This window comes from Tenrec ecaudatus, chromosome 8 (genome assembly GCF_050624435.1).
Source record: "Tenrec ecaudatus isolate mTenEca1 chromosome 8, mTenEca1.hap1, whole genome shotgun sequence".
Taxonomy (NCBI): domain Eukaryota; kingdom Metazoa; phylum Chordata; class Mammalia; order Afrosoricida; family Tenrecidae; genus Tenrec; species Tenrec ecaudatus.
In genome coordinates this window covers 61843926-61871867 of record NC_134537.1, presented here as the reverse complement: position 1 = coordinate 61871867, position 27942 = coordinate 61843926, and the positions used below count along the sequence as shown (strand labels likewise).

The 27942-nt window shown below is 38.2% G+C and overlaps 1 protein-coding gene and 1 non-coding gene across 2 annotated transcripts in view; one reads left to right on the top strand and one right to left on the bottom strand.

Moving 5' to 3' along the window:
* RYR2 (ryanodine receptor 2) overlaps positions 1-27942 on the top strand; it is an 819632-nt gene that overhangs the window by 427556 nt on the left and 364134 nt on the right. The window contains exons 23-25 of the mRNA XM_075556394.1: positions 10628-10732; positions 13123-13226; positions 23024-23107. Coding sequence (XP_075412509.1) covers positions 10628-10732; positions 13123-13226; positions 23024-23107 — 293 coding nt within the window. The remainder of the gene's footprint in view (positions 1-10627; positions 10733-13122; positions 13227-23023; positions 23108-27942) is intronic.
* Positions 5396-5525, bottom strand: LOC142455821 (small nucleolar RNA SNORA31). Its single transcript, XR_012785943.1, has one exon. It is a non-coding gene; the product is annotated as a small nucleolar RNA SNORA31 (small nucleolar RNA).

Here is a 27942-nt window from a genome sequence, read left to right as displayed (position 1 = left end):
TCTTAAAGCAAAAGGAATCCGAGAAGATAAAAAATGAGATAATAAAATTAGGCAACATAGTAATAGATCTGAGGACTACAATAGAAGAGGAAAATTGAATCAGTGAGCTTGAATTCAATCACTCTGAGTACAGTCCACAAAAGAAATAATCAACAACAACAAAAGAATCCAAAAAACTAATGAATTATTTAGGACACTATCAAGAGAAGCAACCTATATCTCATCAGGATCCTGGAAAAAGAAGAGACTATATATATATATATATATATATATATATATATATATATATATATATATATATATACATACATACATACAGATAAAATATTATGAGAAATATGTAAAAAATATATATTCCCTACATCACAAAACAGGATTCCATAATCTAATAGAAACCCAAATATGATATATACCCAAAGAAAAACACTATAATAGATTGTGTGGAACTCTCCAATTTCTAAAAAAAGGAGAGAATCTTGAGGGAAGCTAGAGGAAACTAACAATCTCCTACAAAGGAACATGGAATATCTTGGACTTCTCAGCAGAAATTATAAAAGCAAGAAGACAATGGAGTGACACATATAAACTTCTGAAAGAAAAAAACCGCCAACCAAAATCCTATGTCCATCAAAAATTATCCCTCAAATATGGTGGTGAAATAAAGGTATTTCCAATCAAGGAAACACTAAAGGAATTTGTAGAAAACAAGGTCAGCATTAGAAAAATATTAACTGAATACTATGGGTGGAGAAACAACAGAAACCAGGAAGCATCAGACAGGATAACACAGCCCAGAGACCAATAAAATGAAAGTAGCACTTGAAATACAACAGAAATATAAGAGAAGCAAGAACACCAATAGAGTCACACATAAAAGGGAGAAATAAACAACCACAAACACAGTAAAATGGCAAAACAAACCCATGTATATCAATAATGACAATGGATATTAATGGAATAAAAGCAACAGCAAGGCAACAGAGATGGCAGACTGGATTAAAAACAAGACCCATTTATATACTGCCTACAAGATGCACACCTGAAACTCAACGATTAAAAATCAAAGAAGGGTGAGAATTTACTAAGCTAATGGCAACCATAGAAAGTCAAGAGTGACTATAATAATCTCTGATAAAATAAATTTTAAGATCTGTAATATAATGAGAGACAAGAATGTATGCCACGTAATAATTAATGGAAAGACGATAAAGGAACATACCATATATACTTGAGTATAAACTGAGGCTCCTAAATTTACCACAAAAAACTGTGGGAGAGGGCTTCTTCAGCATAAAAATTTGCTGACACGGAGAAAAACACTAGGTGCTTGCAACAGAACTGCAAAGGAAGCAGAGCATGGATGTTCCGAGGGAGTGCCTAATATGGACTTTGGGGTCAGGGTGTGGCACACCATCAGACTTGCCCGGAAAACACTCCTAAATGTCAACATTTAGGAGTTTGAACTATTAGGAGTTTGAAACTATATTAGGAGTTTGAAACAGACTTTGAACTATTTACAGGCTTTTCTTTTTGTGTGTGTCATTTTTGTTGTTGTTTTGCTTTGTTGCTTTGTTTTGCTCTGTCTTGTTTTTGTGCATATTATTATCTCTGCAGGTCTATCTAGATAAGATAGGCTAGATAAACAATCCAGAGGAGAAAACAATGGGACTTTGTGACATGAAAGAGGGGGAGGTGGGGTAAAGGAAGTGGTGTTAACAAACCCAGGGATAAGGGAACAACAAGTTATCCAAATTCAGTGGCAAGGAAGGTGTAAGAGGCCTGGTACATTGATCAAGGGCAATGTAACTGAGAGGAATTACTGAAACCCAAATGAAAGCTGAGCATGATCGTATAATTGTCTAATCCTGTCTCCCAAGCAGTAAGGTAGAGAGCGTGCCTAGAGCCTATGCACCATAAATTTCCTGCTCGCTATGTACATCTTAAACATCACCAGATCTCACCTCATTTGGCGTCAGTTTTCAAAATGGGCATGGGGTAGAAAGAAGACCATTCGTTGCTGCCATATACCATTGTGCTGAAGTCACCTTCAATCAGCCGACACTCACACAGGAGTGAAAATCGAACCTTACTGGAAATTCAAGTCAAGATGTAGGGTCAGGGTTATGCATTCCTTGGAGAAGGCTATTACATGTTTGTTGATGGGTAAGCTTGGAGGAGCAATCTCCCATAAGGAAAAATTGCTTAACCATATTTAAATAGAACTCAAGGGGATAATATGTCTGATACTATGTTCCTAATTAGACGCTTTTTATCTACTTTCCATTTTTTGATAACTCATGTTCTCTAGGCTACTGGGATTTTTGACTCCGCTCTTTTGAGATGCACACTATGCTTAGTAGTTCACGCCAGAATGATTGGATGTGTAATCCCTACTAAGTGAACTGGGCATTAGCTCAACCTCACTTGTAGCAGATTTAAGGAAGAGAAATGCTCTCTTGGACTAAATACTGAAATGTCCTAATGTGAGGAGAATAAGATTATTGCTTCCCAAGATTATGGAATTGGCATCATTGGACTTTGGTTCAGATCTCTTGCTTTAAGAGAGTCCAATGAATTTATTATTTTAATTCCCTCCTTGCTTTCTATGAGAGGTACTAATATAGTATGTACAGTCTGCCTTTGTGAATCAGTGTTATTGAATGTTTTTCCCAATCACTGTTTTCCACTGTTCATATGAATGGTGTCCAGTCACTTAAGAGTTTAATCTGTGAAAATCAGCAATTCATGTATTGAGGTGTGACATCTGTTTATATTTGTTTGCTTTCCTTTTCTTAACAATATTTTCAATTCTATACCAAAGGCTAAGTGAATGACCTTATGTCCCAAGGGATGACTAATGATGTTCTATATCATAAAATGATAATGATGTCATTAAAGTGAACAAAAAATATTTATAAGCCATAGTTGTATGAGTAGATTTTAGGCTCACACTTAACTCTAGCCCAGGTTAAGAAGAATTAGTTCTTATGGCTTTGTCCCAGTTGATGTCCATCGCCATGAAGAGATCACTAAAGATCACCAAAATATGATGAAAAGACTAGATAGTGCTGGGCTATCAGAAAGAATAACATATGGTTGTTAAAGCCCTGTCTTCAATCAAGCAGTCATTTAAGTGAGGCACAACTAACTTCACATAGAAGAAACATACCAGTGATATAACTATTGTAAATAATAAACTCCAGATCTGGAGGAGGGAATAGTATCAGAACCTAAATTGTGAATATTTGGTTTTCATAAGACTACAAGTGACAGTGTAAGTTCAAAATCCATTGCAGAGTCCAATATAGATTAAAACTCTAGTGTATCCCCTCTGAGCACAGTCCAGGGATGTTAATAAAGTGGTTAGCAGATAGAGAGCACTGTAGAGTTGAATTAAGTCAAAATGTAATGCTTTATCATTTGATCTTCCTCTGGACCCATTTCCCCCAAAATATTAGTTCTTCTACTTATTAGCTAAACAATTGTAATTCTTCTTCTTCTAATTATTTTATTGGTGGCTCATACAACTCTTATCACAATCCAGGCATCCATCCGTTGTGTCAAGCACCTTTGCACATCTGCCGCCATCATCATTTTCAAAATATTTTCTTTCCACCCGAGCCCCTGATATCAACTCCTCATTTTGCACCTCCCTCCCCCACCTTCCCTCCCTCATGAACCCTTGATAATTTATAAATTATTATTATTTGTTCATGTCTTAAACTGACCGATGTCTCCTTTCACCCACTTTTCTGCTGCCTTTGCCTAGGAGGAGGTTATATGTAGATCATTGTGATCGATTCCCCCTTTCTCCCGCCACCTTACCCTTACCCTCCTGGTATCGCCACCGTCAATATTGGTCCTGAGGGGTTTATCTGTCCTGTATCCCCTGTGTTTCCAGATCTTATCTGCACCTGTGTACATTCTCTGATCTAGCTGGATTTGTAAGGTAGAATTGGGGTCCTGATAGGTTGGAAGGAGGAAGCATTAAAAAAATAGAGGAAAGTTCTGTTTCATCGGTGCTATACTGCACCCTGACTGACTCGTCTCTTCCTTGTGACCTTTCTGTAAGAGGATGTCCAATTGCCTACAGATGGGTTTTGGGTCTCCACTCCGCATGCCCCCTCATTCACAATGATAAGAGTTTTTGTTCTGGGTCTCTGATGCCTGATACCTGATCCCATCGACACCTCATGATCACACAGGCTTGTTGTTTCTTCCATGTGGACTTTGTTGCTTCTCAGCTAGATGGCCACTTGTTTATTTTAAAGCCTTTAAGACTCCAGAAGCTATATCGTTTGATAGCCGAGCACCATAAGCTTTCTTCACCACATTTGCTATGCACCCATTTTGTCTTCAGCAATCTTGTCAGGAGGTGAGCATCATGGAATGCCACGTTATTTGAACAAAGTGTTCTTGCATTGAAGTAGTACTTGAGTGGAGGCCTTTGACCCACTTTTAAAGTAGTTTCAGATTTTAATATTTTCTGCAGTTTTCTTTATGGAAGTTTTTCTATTTTTATGTAGCCATTGTTGATTTCTGTTTGTTTGCTTGATTGATTCCTGTTTGTGTTTTGTTTGATTTTCTGTATATAAAATCTAGAAAAGGTAAACCTCTAGAGAGAGTAATTGAATTGATAATTGCTTAGGGGCATGGCAGGTGAGGATGGTGGGAAATAAGGGGCTTACAACAATGAGTATGAAAAGGAAATGTTCTGAATTTCTTGTGTTGATTGCATGAATTTCTTTACATGATTTAATAATTACATTTTATGATATGTGAAGTATATATACATAAAACTTTAAAAAATATATGTTGTGTTAGTCCAAATAGACTAGAGAAACAAATTCATGGACACTCTCATATGTATAGGAAAAATCTTTATATACAAGAGCAGTTGAATATTGAGGAAACATCCCAGCCCAGTCCAGATCAAGTTCATATGTCTGATACCAATCTATAAAGTCATCTTCTGACTCATGGAACACATGCAATGATGCCGAATGCAGGAAGATCACAGGCCAGTGGGTGGAAAGTCCTGTGGATTGAGTGGCATTGTAAGCATCTCGGCGCTTGCAGGGGTCTCCACGTAACTTCTCCAGCACCCAGGGCTGCTTCAGGGTAGGTCCATGTGGGTTCTCCTCAAGGATGTCTCACAGGAAGTCAGTCTTGTCAGTAGAGCGTCTCAAAGGGAGTGAGCTGAGAGAAGTATCTCCCGCCTCCAAGGAGGAAATAGAGGATTTCCAAAAACTCTCAGGAGAAGGCCATGCCCATACAGAGGCCTATTTAATTATATATTGATTGACAGGCCAGACTCCACCCCTTCACCTAGAATCCTCTCATATTGACACCAGATTAAGTAACTAGCACATGTCTTTTTTTCCCCTTTTTTCATCACTGTCCTCCCCTATTCAATCATGGCTGCTAGAGGCAGGCAGGCAGAATTCGGGAGGACATTCTCTCTTGCATCTGCAGGAAACCTTAAGAGCAGACAGTAACTGCTCCAGGTCTGTCAATAGATGCTTGTCTTTTCTTCTTAACACTTGAAAGTGGTCTTTAACAATAGATTTGCCAAATGCAATATCTCCTTTGATTCCTTGACTAGTGGTTTCATGACATTGGCTGTGGACCCAAGTAAAATGAAATTCTTGAAAACTTGTATTTTTCTTCATTTGTCATGATGTTACTTATTGATTCAGTAATGAAGGTTTATTTTTTCTTCTTTGTGTTGAGGGATAAGGCTAAGTCCTTGATCCTAATCAGTAAATGCTCTTTTTAGTCCCCTTTGGTTTCACCAAATAAAGGGGTGTCATCTGTATATTGACAGTTGGTAATGAATCTTTCTGGAATCCTGATGCCACATTCTTTTCATAAGGACCAGATTCTCAGAAAATTAGCTTAGCATACGTGTTGGATAAATATGGGGAAAGGATGCAACACAGACACATGCCTGTCCTGATTTTAAACCAGGTAGTATTCCCTTCTTCTATGTGAATGACTGCATCTTAGTTTATGTTCAGTTTTTGCATGAAAACATTTAATTGTTCTGGAATTCCATATCTTTACAATGGTAGTCATAATTTTTTTTTAATTCACACAGTCCAATACCCTTTGTTACATAGTCAAAAAGACATAGGTAAACACCTGTCTGATATTTTCTGCTAGCTATCAAAATCTAGCTGATATAAGCAATGATATTTCTTGTTCAATATCCTCTTGCAAGTCTTACTTTAATTACTGTAAGTTATATCTTGATATTCTCATGCAACAATTTTAAAAGTTCTCCTCTGAAAACCTTTTTGCGTGTGAATTAATGATATTGGTAGATAATTTCTGCATTCTGTCAGATTATCTTTCTTTTAAGTGGACAATTATGTGTCTCTTTCAGTCCATGGGCCAGTTAACCATCTTCCAAATTTCTTGGCACGAACAAGTGAGGTCTTCCAGTGTTGCATCTGTTCCTTCAGACATCACCTGTAGTGCTTCCTGCGTTTGTTGAGCCTTCTTTGCCAGTGTCTTCAGTGCAGCTTGGTCATCTTTCTTCAGTACTTTGGGTTCTTGATCATATTTCATGCCTGAAATCATTGAATGTTGACCAGCTATCTTTGTTACAATTGCTCTCTCTATTCCTTCTATCTTCTTTTGATTCTTTCTGCCAATCAAAATTTTAATATTTCAACTTAAAATTTCAATTTTATTCAGCTCCTTTGAAAAATTCTGAAAATATTATTCTTTTTGTTTTACAATTCCAAAAATTTATAAATTTCATTATAGTAGTATACCTTGCTTCCTTGAATTACCCTGTGAAATTTTCTGTTCAGTATTTTTCACAGGTAATATTGAGAGCCAGTATTCTGAAGAAAGGTGATCCAACTGGATGTATAATTTAGTGAACAAAATCATTAATATCACACTCCAGGTAAATTGTACTGAAGAGAATAAAAAATTGACTGCAGATGTATATTGACAGAAAGCTTCCAGATTTACAAACCGGATTAGGAAGAGAATGTAGAAAAAGTGATGTCATTGCTAATGTCAGATGAATCTTAATTGAAAGCAGAGACTATATCAGAAATACTGGTACAGATTTACTGTGTTGTATTTACAGTGTGGGTTATAACAAATGATGACTACCATTGAAAAGAATAGGCATTCCATAACGCTTAATTGTTCTCATCTGGAAGTATATGTAGACTAAAAGGCAGCCAAATAGAAGAAGGGTATACTTTGTGGCTTAAAGAATAAGGAAGCCCTAAGAAGAATGCAAGGGCTCACGTAGGCCATGACTTCAGCAGCAGGGTCTGCACAGAAGGCGATTATATTTCCAACAACAGCTTATATATTCTTGGGGCAAGCAAACTCCCCTAATTATAGGCAACCACATGTGTACCCTAACCCTAAAGGTCCCTGAGTTCCTTGGAGCACTAACTGACCACCAGTTCTGGGGCAGGCAAGGATAGTGACTGTCCCCTTCACAAGATGAAGAACAGCCCATGTCTGTCTGGTCCTATAGTTAAAGCTGCTGGCTAGATAGCAATCAGCCGTTGCTTGTAAAAGGTAACTTTAAGGCAGCGCTATTGTGGGGGGATATACTGGGGAACAATATTAATTATAAGAATGTGATTGGCACTCATCTCTAACTCACAAGTGTGAAGGCCTCCTTTCACTCCAGAATCTTGGCTTGCCAGGCTTAAAATATGAGAATAAAGAATTTAGCCACATACACTCTCTTCCTGTTCCCCAGTTTCCCACAGACTGCCAAACACACGGTCTACAGTTCCAAATTACCAGACACTATGCAAGAGAAAGGCAAGGCTTTCTACTACCCATAAAGAGGTAGAGTCTTAGAAACCCAGAGACAGTTCTATCCTATTAGGTCACTATGAGTTCAAATGGACTTGATGGCAGTAAATTCAGTTATTTGGAGATAATCTCTGTATTTCAGGGGGAACAGCAGTGACAACCAGTTCCTATAGAAACACTACTTCATCAGTGGATATCATACACATTGGCCCACTCTATTATTCATGTGCTCAGTATAGGGTGATGCACAAGTGAATTATCACCAAGACCAAACTCATTGCCATCCAGTCAATTTTGACCCATGGTGACCCTGTAGAGAAGGGTAGAAATGCCCCTGAGCATTTCTGAGACTACACAATTAACGGGACGGTGGGGCCTCATTTTTCTCCCACGGGCAGGTGGTTACTAACTTCTGACCTTGGGATTATCAGCCCAACATGTAATCAATATACCACCAGGGATCCTGTGCATTATCAAGGTGTGAATAAATAACCTCTCACTTTGTGAAAGCCATTTTGTATTTAACTTCCTTCTTTAAATGAGAACATATAAAGAAAATTCCCTTGAGATTTGTATTTATAGACTATAAAAAGTAACATAGAATCCTTTGATGGTACACATGATTAATGTGCTTGACTTCTTTCTGACTGAAAAGTGAGGAATTCAAGTCCAAACACAGGGGCTATGGAAACAGTTGTTGGTGATCTAGTTCTGGGAAATCGGTCATTGAAAACCCCATGTCGTACTATTCTACATTGACACACACAGTCAGCAGGAATTGAAGCTAATTCATTGGCAATTGCCTTTTTTTTTGTTTTTGTTTTTAAGTAACAAAGCAGTTAGAAAACTCTCAATAATTACAGTCAGATCACACACAACAGGGAGGAAGTGTGGTCTGAAGCCCACCCCCACCCCACCCCCACCCCCGCAGTGGGGCAAACCAAGAAGGTAACACAACAGATCAGTAACAGGAGCAAAGCCAAGCCACAAAGCCCCTACAGAGCCCCCCAAATAGACTTCAGTCTAGGAGGGGCAGTTCCCGAAATTCCCCCAGGGCCAATGGGGAGATAGTCATAAAGGTCAGATGTGGAGCATGCATTTTTTTTTTTTTGCTGTTGTGTTTTGTTCTTTTTGTTTCTGTTGGCTTTTGTTGTTGTTTCCTTTTTCTTCTTCTCTTTTTTTGGTCAATCATTTGTTTTCTATTTGTTTGGTCTATGCCGTTGAGGAGAAAGCAATGGGACCAACCGTCCTGGGGGGACTTTGGGAGAGAAGAGGGTGGGGGAAAGTAGGATGGGCAAATAGCACCATAGACAGGAGAACAACTAGGGAGTAAAAAAAAAAGAAAAGGTGGATCTAGAGGTCCTGGGAGCGCTGGTGCAACAGCAATCGAGCTGAGAGCAAATACTATGAGGCAGAAGTAGGGAGAGCATGAGGGTGGTGCAGAAGGAAGGTAAAAGGAAACAGAGGAATAACCTAGGAAGCAAGGCTGTGGACAGAGCTATGAGCATAGGGGTGTCCATATATAATTACATTAATCCATAAAAATAGAGGTACTGGTCTATGTACATATATTTATATGGTAATACATTGAGATAGTGGACAGACTTTGGGCCTCTGCTTATACCCTCTCTCAATATAAGTACACCACGTTGTTCTAACAAATTGGCCATCTGAGATGCTCACCCTCCCAACAAAATCGCTGAAGACAAAATGGGTGCATAGCAATGTGGTGAAGAAGGCAGATGGTGCCCGGCTATTAAAAGATACAGAGTCGGGGGTCTTAAAGGCTGGCAGTGAAACAAGTAGCCATCCAGAAGAGAAAGAAAAAAATCCATATGGAAGAAGCACACCAGCTTGGGTGAGCATGAGGAGTCACCAGGACTAGGTAACAGGTATTAGAAGACCTTTAACAATCAAACAAACAAAAGCATATAGGATCAGAGCAGAGACCCAAAGCTCATCTGTAGACAATGGAACATCCCCCACATAGGGGTCATAGGTAGGGATGGGAAGAGAGATTCCAGATGGAAAGGGTAAAGCAGGGGGGAGGGAAGAAGGGGTAACCGGTCACAATGATCAACACAAAACCACATAGCACACCCCCCTCCAGGGGAAAGAACAATGGAAACCATTCGGGAAGGGAGAAAGTGGTAGGTGTGAGACATGAAAATAATAAGGATGTATAATCTATCAAGGGATCACGGCAGGGGGGCGAGGGGGAGAAAGAGCTGATATCAAGGGTTCAATAGAAAGTAACTGTCTAGAAAAGAATGATGGCAACATATGTACAAATATGCCTGATACAATTGATGTATAGGTTGTAGTAAGCTTTGTTAGAGTCCCCATTAAAGTGATTTTTGAAAAGTAGGAAACTTCTGGCATAAAAAAATATATATAGACAGACCTTTTCAACTTCCCTGAGCCAGTCGATTATACTTGGGACACCACATTTTCTACGGATGTTTTGCTAAGTCAGTGTAAGAGCTTTGAGGTGATTTCCCTTATAAATAATGCATATTTTGGTAGTATCCTGAGGTCAATGAGGCATCATTTAGACATTGCTATCAGCACTTTATTTACCTTCTTTCTTTCTAACTTTTGTCCATAATTTTTTTTTGAAAATCTAAACTGTAAAAATAAATAAACCAAACATAATTCTCAGTATTTAATATCTAAAGAATATCATAAAATAGTATCAAATCGAGTTATACTATTACATTTTTATGAATTATTAGTAAGTTTTATTTAATTCAATTCATGTGGTAGACAACTAGAACTGCATTTTTGAGATTTTTTTCTAATGTGCCTTTTATTTTGATTATAGATTGTGTTGCCTCCTCACCTGGAAAAGATAAGAGAAAAACTTGCAGAAAATATCCATGAGCTCTGGGTTATGAATAAAATTGAACTTGGCTGGCAGTATGGTCCGGTATATAATTTTGAAGTTTATTTTCTGGGTCTTGTAGTGTGTCTTTCTGACAATATACCTTTTCCCATTTATTTTGCTATGTGCTTGCATGAATCATTTGATTGATTTTCTTTTCCCCTACACATTACTTTCAATGTAAGTTTTATTTACTCAAGGAATAACTTACTGGTGGATTCATTAAAGGTTTACCTGAGAAAGGGTTCTTTGTTTGTTTTTTTAAAAATCAAGCTTAATGTATACAGGCAATGGGCATTGAATCCTAAGTCTTAAAAAAAATCTCATTAATATTGAAAGTGTGGCTGTCCTCCATGAACCACCTCACAGTGATGCCCATGTGTTTAGGTTTCCAAGAGGAGAAAACAAATAAAATATAATTGATACTGGAAGGAAATGAAATATCTTTCTCATTAATTTATAGCTACAATTAGTCATATTGCTTAAATACACCTAAGATTTAATGTGAAATGTATGTATTATACTAATATATTCAATAAAGGTCATAGAGCACTTATGAAAGCAAGAGGTAGCTCATAGCCTGTGAAATGTACAGCCATAATCATCTCAAATAAATGACATCAGTCAGTTATGTTGTTAATTTATCTTCAAATTAGTTTAGCCCTAACATAAAAAAATTATTACAAAGTAAAGCTAAGTCACTCCCATAACCTGATACAGAGTTCAATTCAAGTTACCAAACATTTGTATTGTGTGCCTGCCATTTGCTGCGTATGTTCTTGGTTCTTCGAATATATATAAGAACAAGAGATAACAATTCCTGTTTTGTTTTGTTTATTCTACAATCTAATATGGAGAACAGACCAAGAAAATAACAAGAGTTAGTGTCCAGTCTTCTCTAACTCGTAGCAACCTTATGCATTCCTAAATACAAAAAACTCAAGTTCCTTTAGACTCATATGCACCCTATAGGACAGTAAGGAAGGGTAAAATTGCCTCTGGGTTTCTGCGACCGAAAATCTTTATAAGAGTGCTAAAAAACAAACAAACAAAAAAACCATTTCAAACTTACTGTCCTTAGTAGATTCCATCTCATGGTGAGCTGATAGCGCAGAGTTTCTGAAGTCCCGTGGGTTTCTGAGACTGCAAATCTTTATGGGAGTAGGAAACTCATCATTTTCCTGCGGAGAGGCTGGTGGTATATTGAACTGCTGACCTTGCTGTTAGCAACCCAACATGTAACGCCCTGTCACTAGGATGTTAATGAAAAACAAGCCTCATCTTTCTTCTCTGGAGAGGCTTGTGACTTTGAACTGCTGACCTTGTCAACCCAATGAATAATCCACCATACCAACAGGTCACCTGCATTTCAAACTAGCACTATGCAGTTTGGGATTTCAGTGGATCATTTTTCAAAGCAGGTCAGTAGGCCTTTCTTTCTTCAGAGATGCCTTTCAGTGGATTCTGTGTGCACAGGCTGAGAACCAATTTTTACCACTCACTCCAAAAGGAGATGAAGTTCAAAAGTAGTGAGATTGCGCTGATCATACATGCACTGACTTATTCGAAACAAATCATGTTTAAACATATGTGTGCAATCAGTTTATGGTTGCAGATAAGCTCTGTCAGTAACATGCTTGTCTTAGCCACATTAGGGTGTCTTAAAAAAATAGGTCTAACCATAACAGTAGCTTCATAAGGAATTTTCTAGGCCAGTTGAATCCAAGACATTGAGATCAATTCAGAGTTTACAGTGACTGCTGAGGTGTGGAGTCCAAAGGGGGTAATTTTGATATATTTTTCTGAAGGACACATTCCCATTACAAGGGATAATTATGGAGAAGTTTTAAGAAAATGGAACATTGTATTAGTGGGACAAAATATCTAGGAAAATTGTCTTGAAGGATGTTTTTCCATTAAAGTGTATACGCTCATTCTTGAAGGGTAGCAAGGGCTATCCCAAGAGAATTTCATTTGAAACTCTTGCCCCATCCAGCTCAAGCCCTGTTCTTGCCCAATTCTGACTTCTTTTTGTTCCCTAAACTCTAAAAACATTGAAAAGGGACATAATCTCACAATTAAAATCCTCTGAAGATGCCCAAATTACTGTTTTGAGGGCGTATAAAATGGAAGAATTCTTCAGGGAAACACTGCCTTTGAAAGGTGTAGTTCAATATGCATAGAAATAATAGTTTCACACGTTGACGTTTTTGTTTAACAAAGGTGTGTATGATTCTGTAGTAATCCTTTTTGACTAACCCTTTTTCTTTTCTGTATCTGGGAAACTGCAGGGGCTTCTCTGGGTTGATAATCTGGCTTTTTCTCTTGCTTTTCTCCTCCACCTCCCCTTCCTTTTGCTTTTACTTAGTTGGGTCACTTTTGTTTTTGTGTGACTCTAGAGACAATTATATGCTGACTTTTGGTCCTATTTCCAGGTTAGAGATGATAACAAAAGACAACATCCATGTCTGGTGGAATTCTCCAAGCTTCCTGAACAGGAACGCAATTATAATTTACAAATGTCACTGGAGACCCTGAAGTGAGTTTACCCTTTATTTTCACCCCTCTCAAAAGCCTCACAGAGAGCCCTGGTGGTGTCGTGGCTTAGCGGTTATGCACTGGGCTGATAACAACAAGTGAGCAGTGTGAAACCACCATGCTGGGCTTTCTACTCCCATCAACAGTGACACTCGTAGAACCCACATGGGGTAGACATACCCTGGCTATCGGGTTGCTATGAGTTGAAACTGATGATGACAGTAAGTTTTTGTTTCATTCTGTTTTAAAGGATCCCTGGTGTTGAGTTGAGCTGAGCTGAGTTGAATTGAGTTGAGCTGCTAACTGGATAGTTCACGCCCACCAGCTGCTCCCCTGGAGAAAGATGAAGTTTTCTACTACTATAAAGATTTACAGTCTCAGAAACTCATGGGTCAATTTTACTCTGACCTATAGGATCTCTATGAATTTGAATAGATTCATTGGATGGCAGGAACCCTGTTGGGGCAGTGGGTTTGTGAGTCAGACTCAACTAGTAGTGAATTTGGATGGTTTTTGGTTTGTAACTTTTGCCATGGTTCCTCCTTCTCTTGTGAGTGCATTCAGGCAGAAATCCTTTTAAAGACCATACTGCCTCCCCTGTAATTTGTAGCACTGTACGCCATACATGGATGGCGTGATGTCTGTTTTAAAGTGCTTCTAGTTATTCCATTGAAATTTAAAACTTATTTTCTAGTAGAACATCAGTTAGTGTTTTACTAAGATATTATGGTTCATATCTGATATGAGAAAATGTTTGTTTAGTAAAACAACACTCTAGCTCATCAAGGATAGAAAAAGTACCACCTAAGAGGTACAGACTCAGGGAGAACTTGAGAACTCTTTCATAATACATTCTGGTATAAACTGGTAACATTTTTTGGTTGGTGTAGTCTGTGACTTTTACTACTCCAGGTCTCCCCTGGCACAGCTGAGAGGCGAAGACAGAGACTGGATAAGAGTCAAGGAACAGAATCTTTACTTTGGTCAAGCAAAGAGAAAGCTGAATTAAAATTGCTATGGCTAGCTCCTTCAAAAAGGGGATTGCAGTTTCATGTATGTGTCACAGGAGTTAAATTGAGGGAATTATAAATAAATAAATAAATAAATAAATAAATAAATAAATAAATAAATAAATATATATATATAACAGCTTTCACAGGCATAATCATGAAGATGCATTAGCGTGGGGTAATGGTTTTTTATAAGATATGGCTTATTGGATGCCTAGCTTTCAGATGTCATCTGTGTTCATCTGGGAGCATTTTACCAAGTGACTTTTGGGTTTGTGACCAAAGTTTTCTTGTTCTGGAGTGACTTCAAGCTTGTGATTGTCCTTCGTGTGTATGTTAGGCGGGCCAGGTCTGGATATAGCCACTTGCGGTGGTGGGATACTTTCCCAGGAGGCAGGGGACTGAAAATAGACCGATTATCAGGTAGAGGGTTAAGAATAGGTAATAGATGGGGAATGTTCCAATATCCTGTGACATATTATATCCTAAGGGTGAATTCCTTTGGCAAGCTCTATTATTTACAATGTTATATAAACTAAGCAGGTTGGAAAGTGGTCTCATGACCCACTTCTTTTTCTCAGTAATTCCCATCAAAATCTATAGAGCTTCCTTTGGGTGATTCTAATATATAGAATATTATCCTGCTATAGAATGTCAAGACATAAATAAAACAGTGGGGTCAGGATCTAATTCCTCACAAATGTCGATCCAATCCATTATAGCATAGGGAAGTTTTTGCTAGAAATATCAGCTGACTTCAAAAAGTTCAACACAAAATTTGATTGTCTTTCAGATCCTGTTTTCTACACACTTTTGGTAAACCTCTTGTAGTTTATAGCAGAGGTAAAGAAGAGCATCACTATTTTTTTTTTTTTCACAAAAGGCAGATTGCACACCCCTCGTGGCCATTAAGTTACAGGACAGGGAAGAACTTCCCTTGTGAGTTTCGGAGCTGTAAAACTTTACAGGAGCAGGCTCCTCTTTCTCCCTTGGAGCCGCAGGCTGGTTTGAACTGCTTACCTTGTTGACTTACCCAGCAGTGCCGAGAGGGAGCCTTAAAAGTTGTAAAGCATTTGTTAGACTATGAGCGTGAATTTTTCAATAAGCTTATTTAATGTATCCCAAGGTGGCTACAGTTGGAAAATTACTTAGCAAAGCACTGTGTCTGTTGCCTTCTCTGAGGCTAGCTGCACAAACATTCTTCACAGGCCTCCAGCAATTCTGCATCCATGTAGAAGTCCTGACATTTGTCGTTTTCTGTTGTTCATTTATTTTCAAGCAGTAAAACTTTGACAAAAAGACTGAACAGTTTCTTTGGGAATGCAGAAATTAAAATCTTATTTTAATTCAAAATGGACTTTCAATTTGTTTCAAGTCATTTAAGTCATATATGGCAGTACCTTAATTTTTCTGAAGTTTACTTCTCCATTAAAGTCTTTAACATTTTTTTGTCTTGGTCATGTTAAGAATAAGGATTTATTTTTCATTGATGTTTATTTACCAGTGATTCACAGGACAAAATGGAAACAGTATTTTAGATTATAGGATTTAGGTTAAAAGTTGTTGGTTTTATTAAAACTCTGGAAACAAATGAATTAGGAATGAGATAAATTTGGCAGCTTTATAAAGTCTTGCGGTGTGGGGAGGGGCATGCAGCCAGCTAAACATCTAACTATCTAACGACAAACTGAAAAGCTTCCGTTTTGAACCTACGCAGGGCCCAAAAAAGGCCAGAAGGCCGCGTCTGAAAGGCCACGATCTTGAAACCTCTATGGAATACAGGCCTACTCTGACAGTAAGGGGTTGTGATGAGTTAGAATTGTGTTGAAGGCAACTCTTTGTTTTTGTGTTTGCTTCATCATTGTAACTATATAACAACATACCAACAGCAGCAGCAAAGCAAACAGTCCATTGCCATGCAGGTGACTTCAACTTTGGGTGGCACCTCGGTCGGATTTGAATTGGGATCCTTAGGGTTTTCAGTAGCTGATTTTTTTTATATAGACCCCCAGACCTTACTTCCTAGGGTAGGTTTGCAATGCCACTGTTTGAACAGACCAGGAGTGACACTAGGAGACATGGACTTTATTAGCTATGAGAAGCTTATGGACAGGGATGCAGTACGGTGGCCCTGGGTGGCTGGCAGGGTTAGGGTTTTGTATGCACTCAGGAGAGTGGGGGACCAGGCTGGGTTTCTGTCTGTTGTACGAAGGGTTGCTATGAGTGGGAACTATTTTAATGGCATTTAACTCGCCTTTCTTCTCAATAAATTCTCTCCTATTTAAAATAATAAAAAGAATAACTGATTTGTAAGATATGTGAATTATGTTAGTAAAACTTTCTTTTTTTAAAAGACACTCAGAATTTAAGCTCTAATACATTTCCCTAATCTTATCTTAGATTTATAATTCTTGGTTCACACAAGGTTATGTGCTTCGTCTACGTAAACTTGGCTGGCATCTCATTAGATGGGTGCTTGTTTTAAGAGAAGCTTTTAAGATCTTTCTGATAGCTGGGCACCATCTGATTTCTTCACTACACTTTGCTATAGCACCCACATCAATATTGAGTAGGGCCCTCCAAAAATCCAATCATATATTTAAGGTTTATATATCTTTCTGGTTAACTTTAATATGTTGTCCACCTTGAGAACAAGGTCTATAGTGGGATATAGTATGTGGCCTGTGTCACAAAGGGTAGAAAAGAAATTCTGCTCAACATGCATGATTACCCATATAGTACAAGGTGAATTCTCCCTGTTGGGGGTCCATAACAGCAATGTCAAGCATTTTCTCCGAGAGCAGTTCACTGCCTTCTCCCAACCTCGATTCATCAACAGAGATGAGATTCTTTTTAAGACAGCCACAACCTCCTTATTCCACTGAGTCCTCTTAGTCATGAATATCTATTGAAGTGCATTAAACAGCAATGTAGAGGTCTCCACCCAGGAAAGGGGACTGTAGGGCGTTGCCATTGTGGCCTGGCCCATTGGTACTCTCTCACTCCCCTCCAATGAGAAGTTGTCCACAGCTGAAGTGAAGCTTTCCCTGGAGAAGGGATCTTTATGGTGTACAAATAAGGGACTGATAAATGGGTTACAAATGTTATATGTCTTATCACTCCAGTCATTGATTATGGAACTGGGTTGAATAAATGCATGACCTAAAAGTCCATTGTCTGTCTTTGTCATGGTGTTTCTCTTTATTGCAATGATCTCATACAATGTCCATAAGTCTGTGATTGAGTAACTTTGCTCAGCATAATGTTCTCCAGGTCTGACCGTGTAGTGAGGTGTTCAGTTATTTTATCATTGTTTACAGCAATGGATAGTATTCCATAATATGTGTGTACTAAAGGACAGCTTATTTTCCAATTAAACTTATTGTAATAAATGGAAATGGAGGGCTATATCTGATCTCCTCTGTCTTCTATATTGCCATCATGCAGGGGGCAGACAAGTCTCCATGGTCCATCCTTGTTTGCCTATTCTGACACCAACCATTCCTCCCACATCACCCCACACCATCTATGCTGGGTTTGCCAATTCACTGCAGTGGCCACATAGAACTCACAAACAATGCTCAAAAATCAGGGAGTTTATTAAGGAAGTTAGAATCAATGGCAATAAGTTAATTTTATTAAGAAAGTAAGTAGGTCACCATAAGTCAGGATCAGCAAACAGTGAGGATACAGCAATTGGTCTCCTCAGACAGCAGCAAAGTCTCTCTCTGCTTTTTAGCTTATCTGCCATATAGTTCCTTGACCTTGTCCCCCATGGGCCAGGAAGTCAGCCCACCTGTCAGCCTGCCTGTTACACTGTCCCATAGTCTTAGGCCAGATCAGACGTGTCCCATAGTCTGCTGCTACCTGTTTGAGTGTCTGTGCCACAATCTGTGATGTGTCTGCTCTCAGCAGTCTCTGCCACTTCAGACAGAGATTTTGGATGTGCTCTTCAAAGGTCCTCAGAGTTTCTCTCCTTCATACTGATGCTTCAAAGATGACTCACCCCTCTGTATAGCCAGGGAGGTGATAATGAAAACAGACCAACTCCTTCTCTTAATATTACAAGCGCCTGTCTACATAGTCCCACCCAATCCCAGCATAGTGGTTACACTAGGAGGGTTATCCTACACGTCCTGGTAGTGAGGAATTCAATTCATAAGCCAAGGAAATCCAGGTTTCTTAAACTGCGAGAACAGCAGTGTCTGCTGAAAGACTCCCCTTTATCACTGACCAGCAGCACAAGCTATTTCTGTGCTCTGCCCCTCCCTGGCATGTCCATTTTCCCCAACTCTGAGGTAACCCAGCCAAGCCTTACCATCTTATCTCTTACCCCCAAGTCAGCAGTTTGAAACCACCAGCAGCTCTGTGGGAGAAAACTCCTAGAAAGTCTGAGCAACCACACAGGGGCAGTTTTTCTATGTCCTATCTGGTCTCCATGAGTTGGCACCAGCTCAGGGACAGTGGGTTACCCAATAGTTTGGTCTGAGTTACAAGACTTGCTGTAAAGAGTCATATTAAACTAGTTCACTCCCGCACACTTCTCTTCGGAGTCTCTAAGACTCACTCTGACTTTCTATTTTTTTTTCTTTTTCTCATTTCAGCCCTATGATTGTTTCCCTCTGATTAAAAAAAAATCATTCACTTTCTGTTCTAGCTAGTACAAAAGAACAAAATTTGGGATACACAGGGGGAGTATGCCTTTGATTTATCAGTCAGAACTGCATAACAATGAGAAAAACGTTAGTCTTAAGAGACCCAACAACACTCGAGTTAGGTTTACAGCTAGATCCTTACAGTTTAGGATAGAATGGGATATTATTTTGAAATACAAAGAAACAACTTTGTATATGCTACAACCAAAAATCCCAAACTATTGCCATCCAATTGATTCTAACTCATTACAACCCCACATACTAAGCAGTAGAACCGAGTTCTACTATAGATGGTTCTTTGCTATAAACTTTACAGACGCAGATTGACTGGCTTTACTTTTGTTGCCTCCGTATGAGTTCACATTGCCAACCTTCAGGTTCGTAGTTGAACTCAAATCATTTGTATCACCCCGATGAAAAAATCCTGCCACACGAGACTTCATGTTACATTATTCTGGTTATTTGACACATGGGCATGGAAAAGAAGGGTTAATCTGTATATAAAGCAGACCAGTGATTTGGGGATGGGGATGAACATGGGAGTGGACTGCAAAATGATATGCAAGAACTTTGAGGGGGGGATGGAAACTATGGTGATGTTTTCACAATTTTATAAATTTGCCCAAAATAGGAAAATTTAAAATCAGAATTATAAAGATAATTCTGTACCTACCTCAGGACTCTATGGGAACTGCTAGTTGCAAGGTTCATGGTTCGAACTCACCCGACACTCCATAAGAAAATGATGTCTTCCATAAAGATTTACCTCGGGAGCAGTTCTACTCTGTCCCACAGGGTTGCTATGAGATGAAGCAAGCCACTGGCAGTGGGTGGGGAGTCCCTTAGAATATGTAACTGTGACATCTCCTGGTCTATCAATGTAAATGTCACTCCCTTATATTAGTACTTGAGTTCCTCAGTTAGTAAGCATGGTGGATTTGTTAAGCACATACTATGCCATAGATTCCCAGACTCATTTGACTCACCTTCCCCCTTTTCAGAAAAAAAAAATTACTTAGCGCCCATGGCAATTGAAAACCTTTTGTACTACTGTCCACAAACCAGGATAAACTTGAAGCATCTACTTTTGCAGCCTTTGAGATTCATTCACTATCCCAGCATCATATCACCCATTTGGGGAAAGACTTTTCTGTGTCATAAGGAGCCCTGGTGGTATAGTGGTTATGTTTTGGGCTGCTAACTAGAATCAACAGTTGGAAACCACCATCAAGTCCACTCAGGTAAAGAGGTACAGACTTCAGTGCTGAGGAGACAATCATCATGTAACTATTATAATTGCAAAGACTGAGAGAGGCTCGTAAGGAAGATAAAGCAGTAAAGGTTTGTTTATTCAAACAGATCAGTCAGTCTCTCCATAGGAGTTGTTTATCATAAGTAATTTTTGGAGTTGTGGTGGGGGTTTCCTTAACCAATGTTGTTTTTCAGCATTCTGGGGCTTGGATACTATTTAATTTTTTTCAGGATGTTGTGCATGTTGTCAATCTGAAACATTTACCTTCTGACCCTTTCACCCCACATACTTGTGTATCTTCACTTATATGATATTAAGTCTGTTAAAACTATCTCAAAATTTGAAACTGTGACTTTACTATTTTCAATCTCACTTAGCGTTATTTAAGAATCCTGATGGCACAGTGGTTTGGCGTTGGGTTGCTAACCTCTTAGTTAGCAGTTTGAAACAATAGCTCTTCCTTTGCGGGGAAGAGGAGGCTTCTATTCCCATAAACGTTTTGAGTATAAGAAACTAACAGGGGATTTCTACCCATTTTGTAGGGTCACCATGAGTTGTAATTGACTTGATGACAGTGAATATGGTTTTTAGTTTTATTTTAATTATTCATTGTGTCTTTTTCTCCCATTAAGCTACAAGCCTATGAAACAGAAATGTGCACTACAAACTGCCTTATAAATAGTGATAACTCAAATATTTTTTTATGTAGGAGTGATTGTGTTTTATTGGCTGTGTGAGTTTAATTCATGTTTATCTAAGCAGTATGCCCAGAGGAGAGGATTATAAAATGAAAAGTGTTAGTTAAAAGAAAGTCATGGTATAATTCACAAAAGGTTAGTTCTTCCTCTCTCAGAAAACCATGGGGATTGTGTTAACTTAGTAACTGGTGGCTTAGACTTACTTTGGATATCAGCACACTGCATGGCTTTATCTCTCAGTGAGGATTCAAATGAGCCATATTTATGAAGCATAATATGAAGTGTCAATTTCCTGTGGTGATAATAATAGATATTAACATGCCAGAATACACACGGTGACCATTCTATGTTTACAGATCAGCTTGGAAAGTTACAGTATACTTATAAGATTTCTTGATGAACATGGATTGAAAGGTTTAAATACCTCAGTGTAAGTTAAATCATAATACTTTTTTATACCTAAAGCCTTTCAGATTCTGGCTTGGCATCCCTCCTTGATGTCGTCAAGTTATCAAGCATACTATCACAGGAACATCACAGGCTTTCACAAGTAGAAACATGCTTTTCTCAATGCAGGAAGCCATCAGTCTGAATTCAGAGCTTGGACTCTAGCAGGGGGCTTTCTCCCACTGTTGTCTCTGGTGGAAGATTATTTTCAGCTCCAGGTTCTTTAGCGATCTCACATGACCAGACATCTGTCTTCCACATCTGCGCTCTTGTTTGATTGCTTTCGCAATCTGCTCAAAAGAGATTGATTTAATTCACACTGTACACTAATACTGCCTCAATAATATAGCAAATCATGGGATTATTCTCAAATAGGATTATTACCACAGGTCTAAGAGTGGTTACCCAATAAACAGATTTTTTCAATACTATGTACATAAGTTATTTTTACAAAACAACCTTATGACCTTCACAGTATTCTCCATTACACTTAGCATATTTGTCAAATCTGCTATTCCATTCTTGAAAACATTTTCAAACTCCTCTGTTTAGATATCTGACAGCAACTCCCTCTTTTTGTTTTTTTCACGTTTTCTACTTCCTCTAATCGCTGTCCTTTCATGTCCCTCTTCATTCGTGAAAACAAAAAGGCATCACATGGAGTGAAGTCAGGTGGGTAAAGTGCGTGGGCAAGATAGGGATGCTGTTTGATTTTTAGGTTTTTTTTGCCAAAAATTGGTGTACTGAGATGGCTGCATGATCAGGTGCATTGTCATAGTGGCAAAATCAGTCTTCTGTAACATCTCAGGCTTTTTTTTGTTGTTGTTGCACACTGTTACAAAATCTTTTCAGAACCTCTAAATAGAAAGCTTACTTAACAGTCTGGCCTGGTGGAATGAACTCCAAATGCACTATCGCTCTCATAATAGCAGAGGTTTATTCCATTTGGAGGAGAATACTCCCTTGTAGATGTTAGGATTTACAACACACATTTTTGAGGAACACAATTCAATTTGCAACATCTTCTAACTGTAAATAAAACATTGTACTTTAATTGCTTACTGCCTGTAGATCTCAATGACCTGTAACTTTTTTGGCATAAGTGGTTTTATCTTCACATCATTCTGTATACAACTCAATTCACTGTCATCGAGCTGATGCCAACTCATAGTAACTGTATGGGACAGGATAGAACTGCCCGTGTGACTTTCTGAGACTGTAACTCTGTATGGGACTAGAAAACCCTGTCTTTCTCCAGAGGAACGACTGGCGGTTTCGAGCTGCTGATTGCAGTTAGCACGCTAACTTGGTACCACTACGTCCTAGTTTAACACCACTTGTTAAACTGACATACCAAGGTATTCAACCATGCTTTTTCAGCAAACAGATGAATGGATGAAGCATGATGATAAAAGAGTTCCTCTTCCTTAGAGAAACCTTTAGCTGTATTTGTTCAATTTTAAAACTGCCCTAATCATTTTCAATGCATTTGCTCTCCACTTAAGCCCTTGGCATCAGGTCCGCTTTACCCCCCTTCTTCCCCACTCCCCCCTCCCTTGTGAGCCCTTGATAATTTATAAATTATTATTTTGTCATAAATTGCCCTGTCTGACATCTCTCTTCACCCACGTCAAAGTGGGATCTTTTGTTACATTTTATTCCCATCTATTGTAAAGTTGGGTTATTCAGAAATATGGAAGAAATTAATGTAGCTTATTGTTGACTTTATTTTCCAGGACTTTGTTAGCATTGGGATGCCATGTGGGCATATCAGATGAACATGCTGATGAAAAGGTGAAAAAAATGAAGTTACCCAAGAAGTAAGTTGAAAGTCAATCAACGTTTCTTGGGCAGAAGTTGCACTCAACAGAAACCTTGATGCTTTTCTGACACTTAAGCTATAATATTCTTAATGTACACTTACTGAATTAAACTATGTGTGATATCAAGTCTCTGGCAAGACATTAATGTCTGTAACATTGCCCAGAGGAGAGAAAACACTTAGAATATATTGGGGGGTATGTTATAAAAAGTGCATTATTTTTCCTGTGTATGTGTGTGTGTGTGTGTGTATATGTGTATATATATACATGGATACATGTATCCCTATTCTTAACTCATTTAGTTGATTCCCCTGACTAAAAATACAAAATTGTATACTAATATTGTTTTTACAAAGAAAATATTTTAAGGAATACTTATGAAATTGGTATTATTACTCATATTTTAAGATAAAAAAACAGACATATAAGTTCTACCATGGTGTTTTGCCTCCTTTGTGCGCAGTTTTTTAATAATTATGTTGGTACAGGTTGACTAGAGAAACAACTCACTCATATGTGTATAAAAAATAGCTTTATAAGAGTGATGATATATCAAGGAAGATCATAACCCAGTCCAGATCATGTCCATAGGTTCTATATTACCCCATGTGTCCCATGCCAGTATATAAATTCCTCTTCAGACTCAGGCAACACATGCAATGACACCAAGTGCAGGAAGATCACAGGCCAGTGGGTGGAAGGTCTTGGGGATCCAGTGACAGTACAAGCATCTTAACACTGGCGTAGGTCTACACATGGCTCCTCGAGCACCAAGATTCTGCCTCCATCAGTATAGCTTCATATGGCTTGTCAACAGGAATGACTTGCAGGGATTCTGTGTGACCTGCCTTCAGGGAGGAAGACAGGAGTTCTCAGAATCCTCAGGAGAATGCCATGCCCACACATAGGCCTCATTGGCTCAAGCATGACATGATTGGCAGGCTAGACTCCACCCCTTCACTCAAGTTGACAGGAGCTTATGTAACTGCTACAATAATATTGAACTCAAACCTGTGCTTTATCACCTGGAACAAGTTAATATTATGAGAGTAAGCAAAAAATATTGTTACAAGTCCTAGAAGCATTTTTTAAATATCAAAATATAAAGCTATTGTTTTTTAAATATCCTCCATCTAGGCCTATATACTTCTGAAGGTGGTATTTCTAACTCTTCCCAAAAGAATTCAGAGTTCTTCCATTTACACCATCTCAAAACAACATTTTCTTAATCTCAAGGAATTATCCCTTTGTAGTCCTTAACAATGGATTTTCACATCTGAGTTGACCTCTGCCTTGAATCTCATGGGCCCAGCAGAGCCCCTAGGAAGGCATTGTTTTGCTGGGCCCTTTTTGCTGAAGGCATATTAATGAAATCAAGACAAGTGTATTCCAGAGATCATGGAAATATGTATGAACATGCATTTGTGAACTGGAACTCGTCGCAAAACTTTTCAAAAGTATTAAATGAATAATGATCGATAAAAATAACTGAATCATATTATTATTGTGTTTATTTTAATTTAAATATTCAAGCCTTTAAATATGATAAATAACAGACCTGGAAATGCTTTTATTAACATACTAGGGATGAACACAAAGTAAACCTCCGTAATCTGTAATCTCCCACCAGACAGGCCAGGCTTCCAAGTTATTCCAAATCAAAACACAAAACCAATAGCTAGTCAATTCCAATTTGCACAAGTCTTGAGGAGCAGGGAAGTCCTGCTCCTTGTTATTGTTGCTAGGTGCCACGTGCGGCTTCCTACTCAGAGCAACTCTATGTGCGACAGAACAAAACACTGCTCGACTCTGTGCCATCCTCACAGTAGATTTTAAGTGGGAGCCCATGGTTGCCGCCACCATGTCAATCTATTTTATTGAGAGTTTTTCTTTTCTTTTTACTGCCCCTTTATCTTAAAGAACATCATGTTCTTTTGCAGACTGATATCTCCTTAAAAGACCTTCAAAGTAAATGAGATGAAGTCTTGCCATCCTTGCTTCTAAGGAATATTCCGGCTGTGCTTCTTCTAAGGGAGATCTGTTTGCCTTTGCCATCACCTTTACTCAAATCCGTCCTTTTTTTAAAGTCATCCTTAGTCAGTGTCTCACTTTCATAGGCATATGAGCTGGTTGAAAATACTATGGCTTGGGACAGGTGCACCTTTGTTCTCAAAGTGACATCCTTAGTTTTCAACACTTTAAAGATACCTTGGGTAACAAATTTACCCAGTGTTCTGTGCCATTTTATCACTCGGTTGCTGATTTCATGAGCACTGGATTGTGGATCCAAGCAATGTGAAATCCTTGACACCTTCACCCTTTTTCTCCATTTATCACTATATTACCTACTGGTATAGTTGTGAGGATTTTGGTTTTCTTTACTGTAAATTGTAATCCAAACTGAAGGTTTGAATACTAAGTCATCATCAGCAAATGCTTCCAATCTTCCTCACTTTCAGCAAGCAAGGTTGTGCCATGTGCCTATCGAAGGATGTTGATCGGCCTTCCTGCAGTCCTGATGCCACATTCTTTTTCAGGTAGTCCCTTAATTGGATTATCTACTCAGCATACAGATTGGGGACAGGATACAATGAGAAGATATCACGGTGACACATACCTTTCTTGATTTCCATCCAGACAATACTCCTTTTTCCAACTACCGCTTAAATGATGTCCAGGGTCTGCATGAGCACAATGAAGTGTTCGGGAATTCCCATTCTTCTTACGATTATGTATAGTTTGTTATGATTCACACAGTTGAAACCTTGGCTTTGTCTATAAAATACAAATATCTCCCTAGTATTTTTTGGTTTGTGCAGAGATGTCAGATCCATCTGCTATCAGTATTGATATCTCTTGTTTGGTTTCCCGTCCCAAACTGCTTCTTGAAATTTTCTATTCAGATCTTTGACTTCATCATTTCTTTTATTTGTTCACTGGTATGTAGTTAGAAATAAGGAGCCCACTCTGGTAGCAGAACATTAAAGCACTAGTGTGTTAACTGAGATGTCAACAGTTTGAATTTAACACCCCAATACTTGGGTAACACCCGGCTTCTGTAACGATTACAATCTATGGGGCAGTTCTACCCTTGCTGGTTTGGTTCACTTTGTACATTATTTGAGTGGGTTGATTTTTTATGGTAGTGTTTTGTATATTGTTTTTAGGCTATTGGCTAATATAATTATTGATTATCTGTCTAAATAACTCCCTTTAGTATTTTAAAAATAAGGTTTCTCTTGATTTTATGAATTTTCTTATCTTTTTTCTTTTGCTTGAAAATACCCTTTTTTTCTCCCTCATATTTGAGGGATAATATTACAAGATAGAATTCTTCATTAGAAAATACTTTTCAGGGTTTAGTACACATTATTACATTGTCTTTGTTTTGCCAGCATGGTTTCTATTGAAGTTTCAATGTAATTCTTATTGGTTCCCCACTACAGATAATTTTTTTTCCCCTAAAGTTGTTCATAGGATTCTTTCATTTTCTTTGATGTTAAAAACTATGATAAGTCACAGTGATTTTCTTTTGAATTCAAATCTATTTGGGGTACTTTCAATTTCCCAAATAGTTATTTTCTGTTCTGCCCTGATGTTTGGAAAAAATTCTTTCAGAATATCTAGGGTTTTTTTCCTGCTTTTTGTCTCTTGTACTTAGAAAATTAAGAACTAAGGTTTTGTATTCTTCTTCCACCCTCTTTTTAGACTTTTTCTGGATATGGTGGTGATAGAAGGTCTGTTTCCATATTTTTCTATAATCTCCCACAAGCTTTTCTTTATATTTCTAGAATTAAATATGAAACCTTATAACTAAAACCATTTAGTATTCAATATTAATGTTAATCAAATTTTATTCAAAAGGCTTTGTTGTTTTACAAACTACCACAAAATAATAGTTCAAATGAACAGTTGATTGACACTTATCTACCTAATGGAATGCTTTAATAATGTGAAATTGATTTTCTCTGGCAAAATACATCAATGTACTTTTAAGATTATCTCACCACTATAGTAATTCGTCAAGTTGTACAACAAATGACGAAATTGTCTTATAAATCACTGTTAATACTGTTAAGTCATAAAGCATTATAGCAAGTGTTTTCGCCAAGTGCTCTACCATTAAGATTCAATACACATTAAAATTTAAAGAAATTAGAAAAGACAATTCATTTATTTTTGATGTATAAGAAAATTTGACATCCAGCAGATTTTTTTTCTTCAACCAGCAGATTTTGAAATAAAAAGAAATCTGGTAAAATATTAACTTCCAACTATTTGTGAATTTAGTCATTTAAGAGAACCACTTTAAATACTATACTAATGATTGTGCTGACAATCAGCAGATGCAAATGCACCACCGTGTGCTTTCAGTGTTGACATAGATTAAAGCAACTTTCGAAGTTCTATATAAGAGTAGGGAAACTGAGCTATAAAAATAATTATGACAGATTTCCTCTTTTTCCCTACCTCTCTACTTTACCAAGGAGCACTGGTAATATAGTAGATACACATCAGCTGAGATTACACAGTTCAGTAGTGCAAAATCACAGCCCTCTGATGGAGAGGGATGGGGCTCTCTAGTCCTATACCCAGTTAGTCTAGGAATCTCCCATCAGGGTTGCTGTGATTTGGCATGGACGCATGACAGTGAGTTTGGATTTTTTATTTTCTACTTTACCTAGCACAGTGTCCTTTCCCTAAGACTGGCCCCTCCTGCTTACATGTCAAAAGTAGGTGAGACAAGTCCTGTCATCCTCATCTCTAAGGAAAATGGTCATTGTAATTACTCCAAATCCGAATTTTCTTTTCTACTGATAGTCAGTGGTATC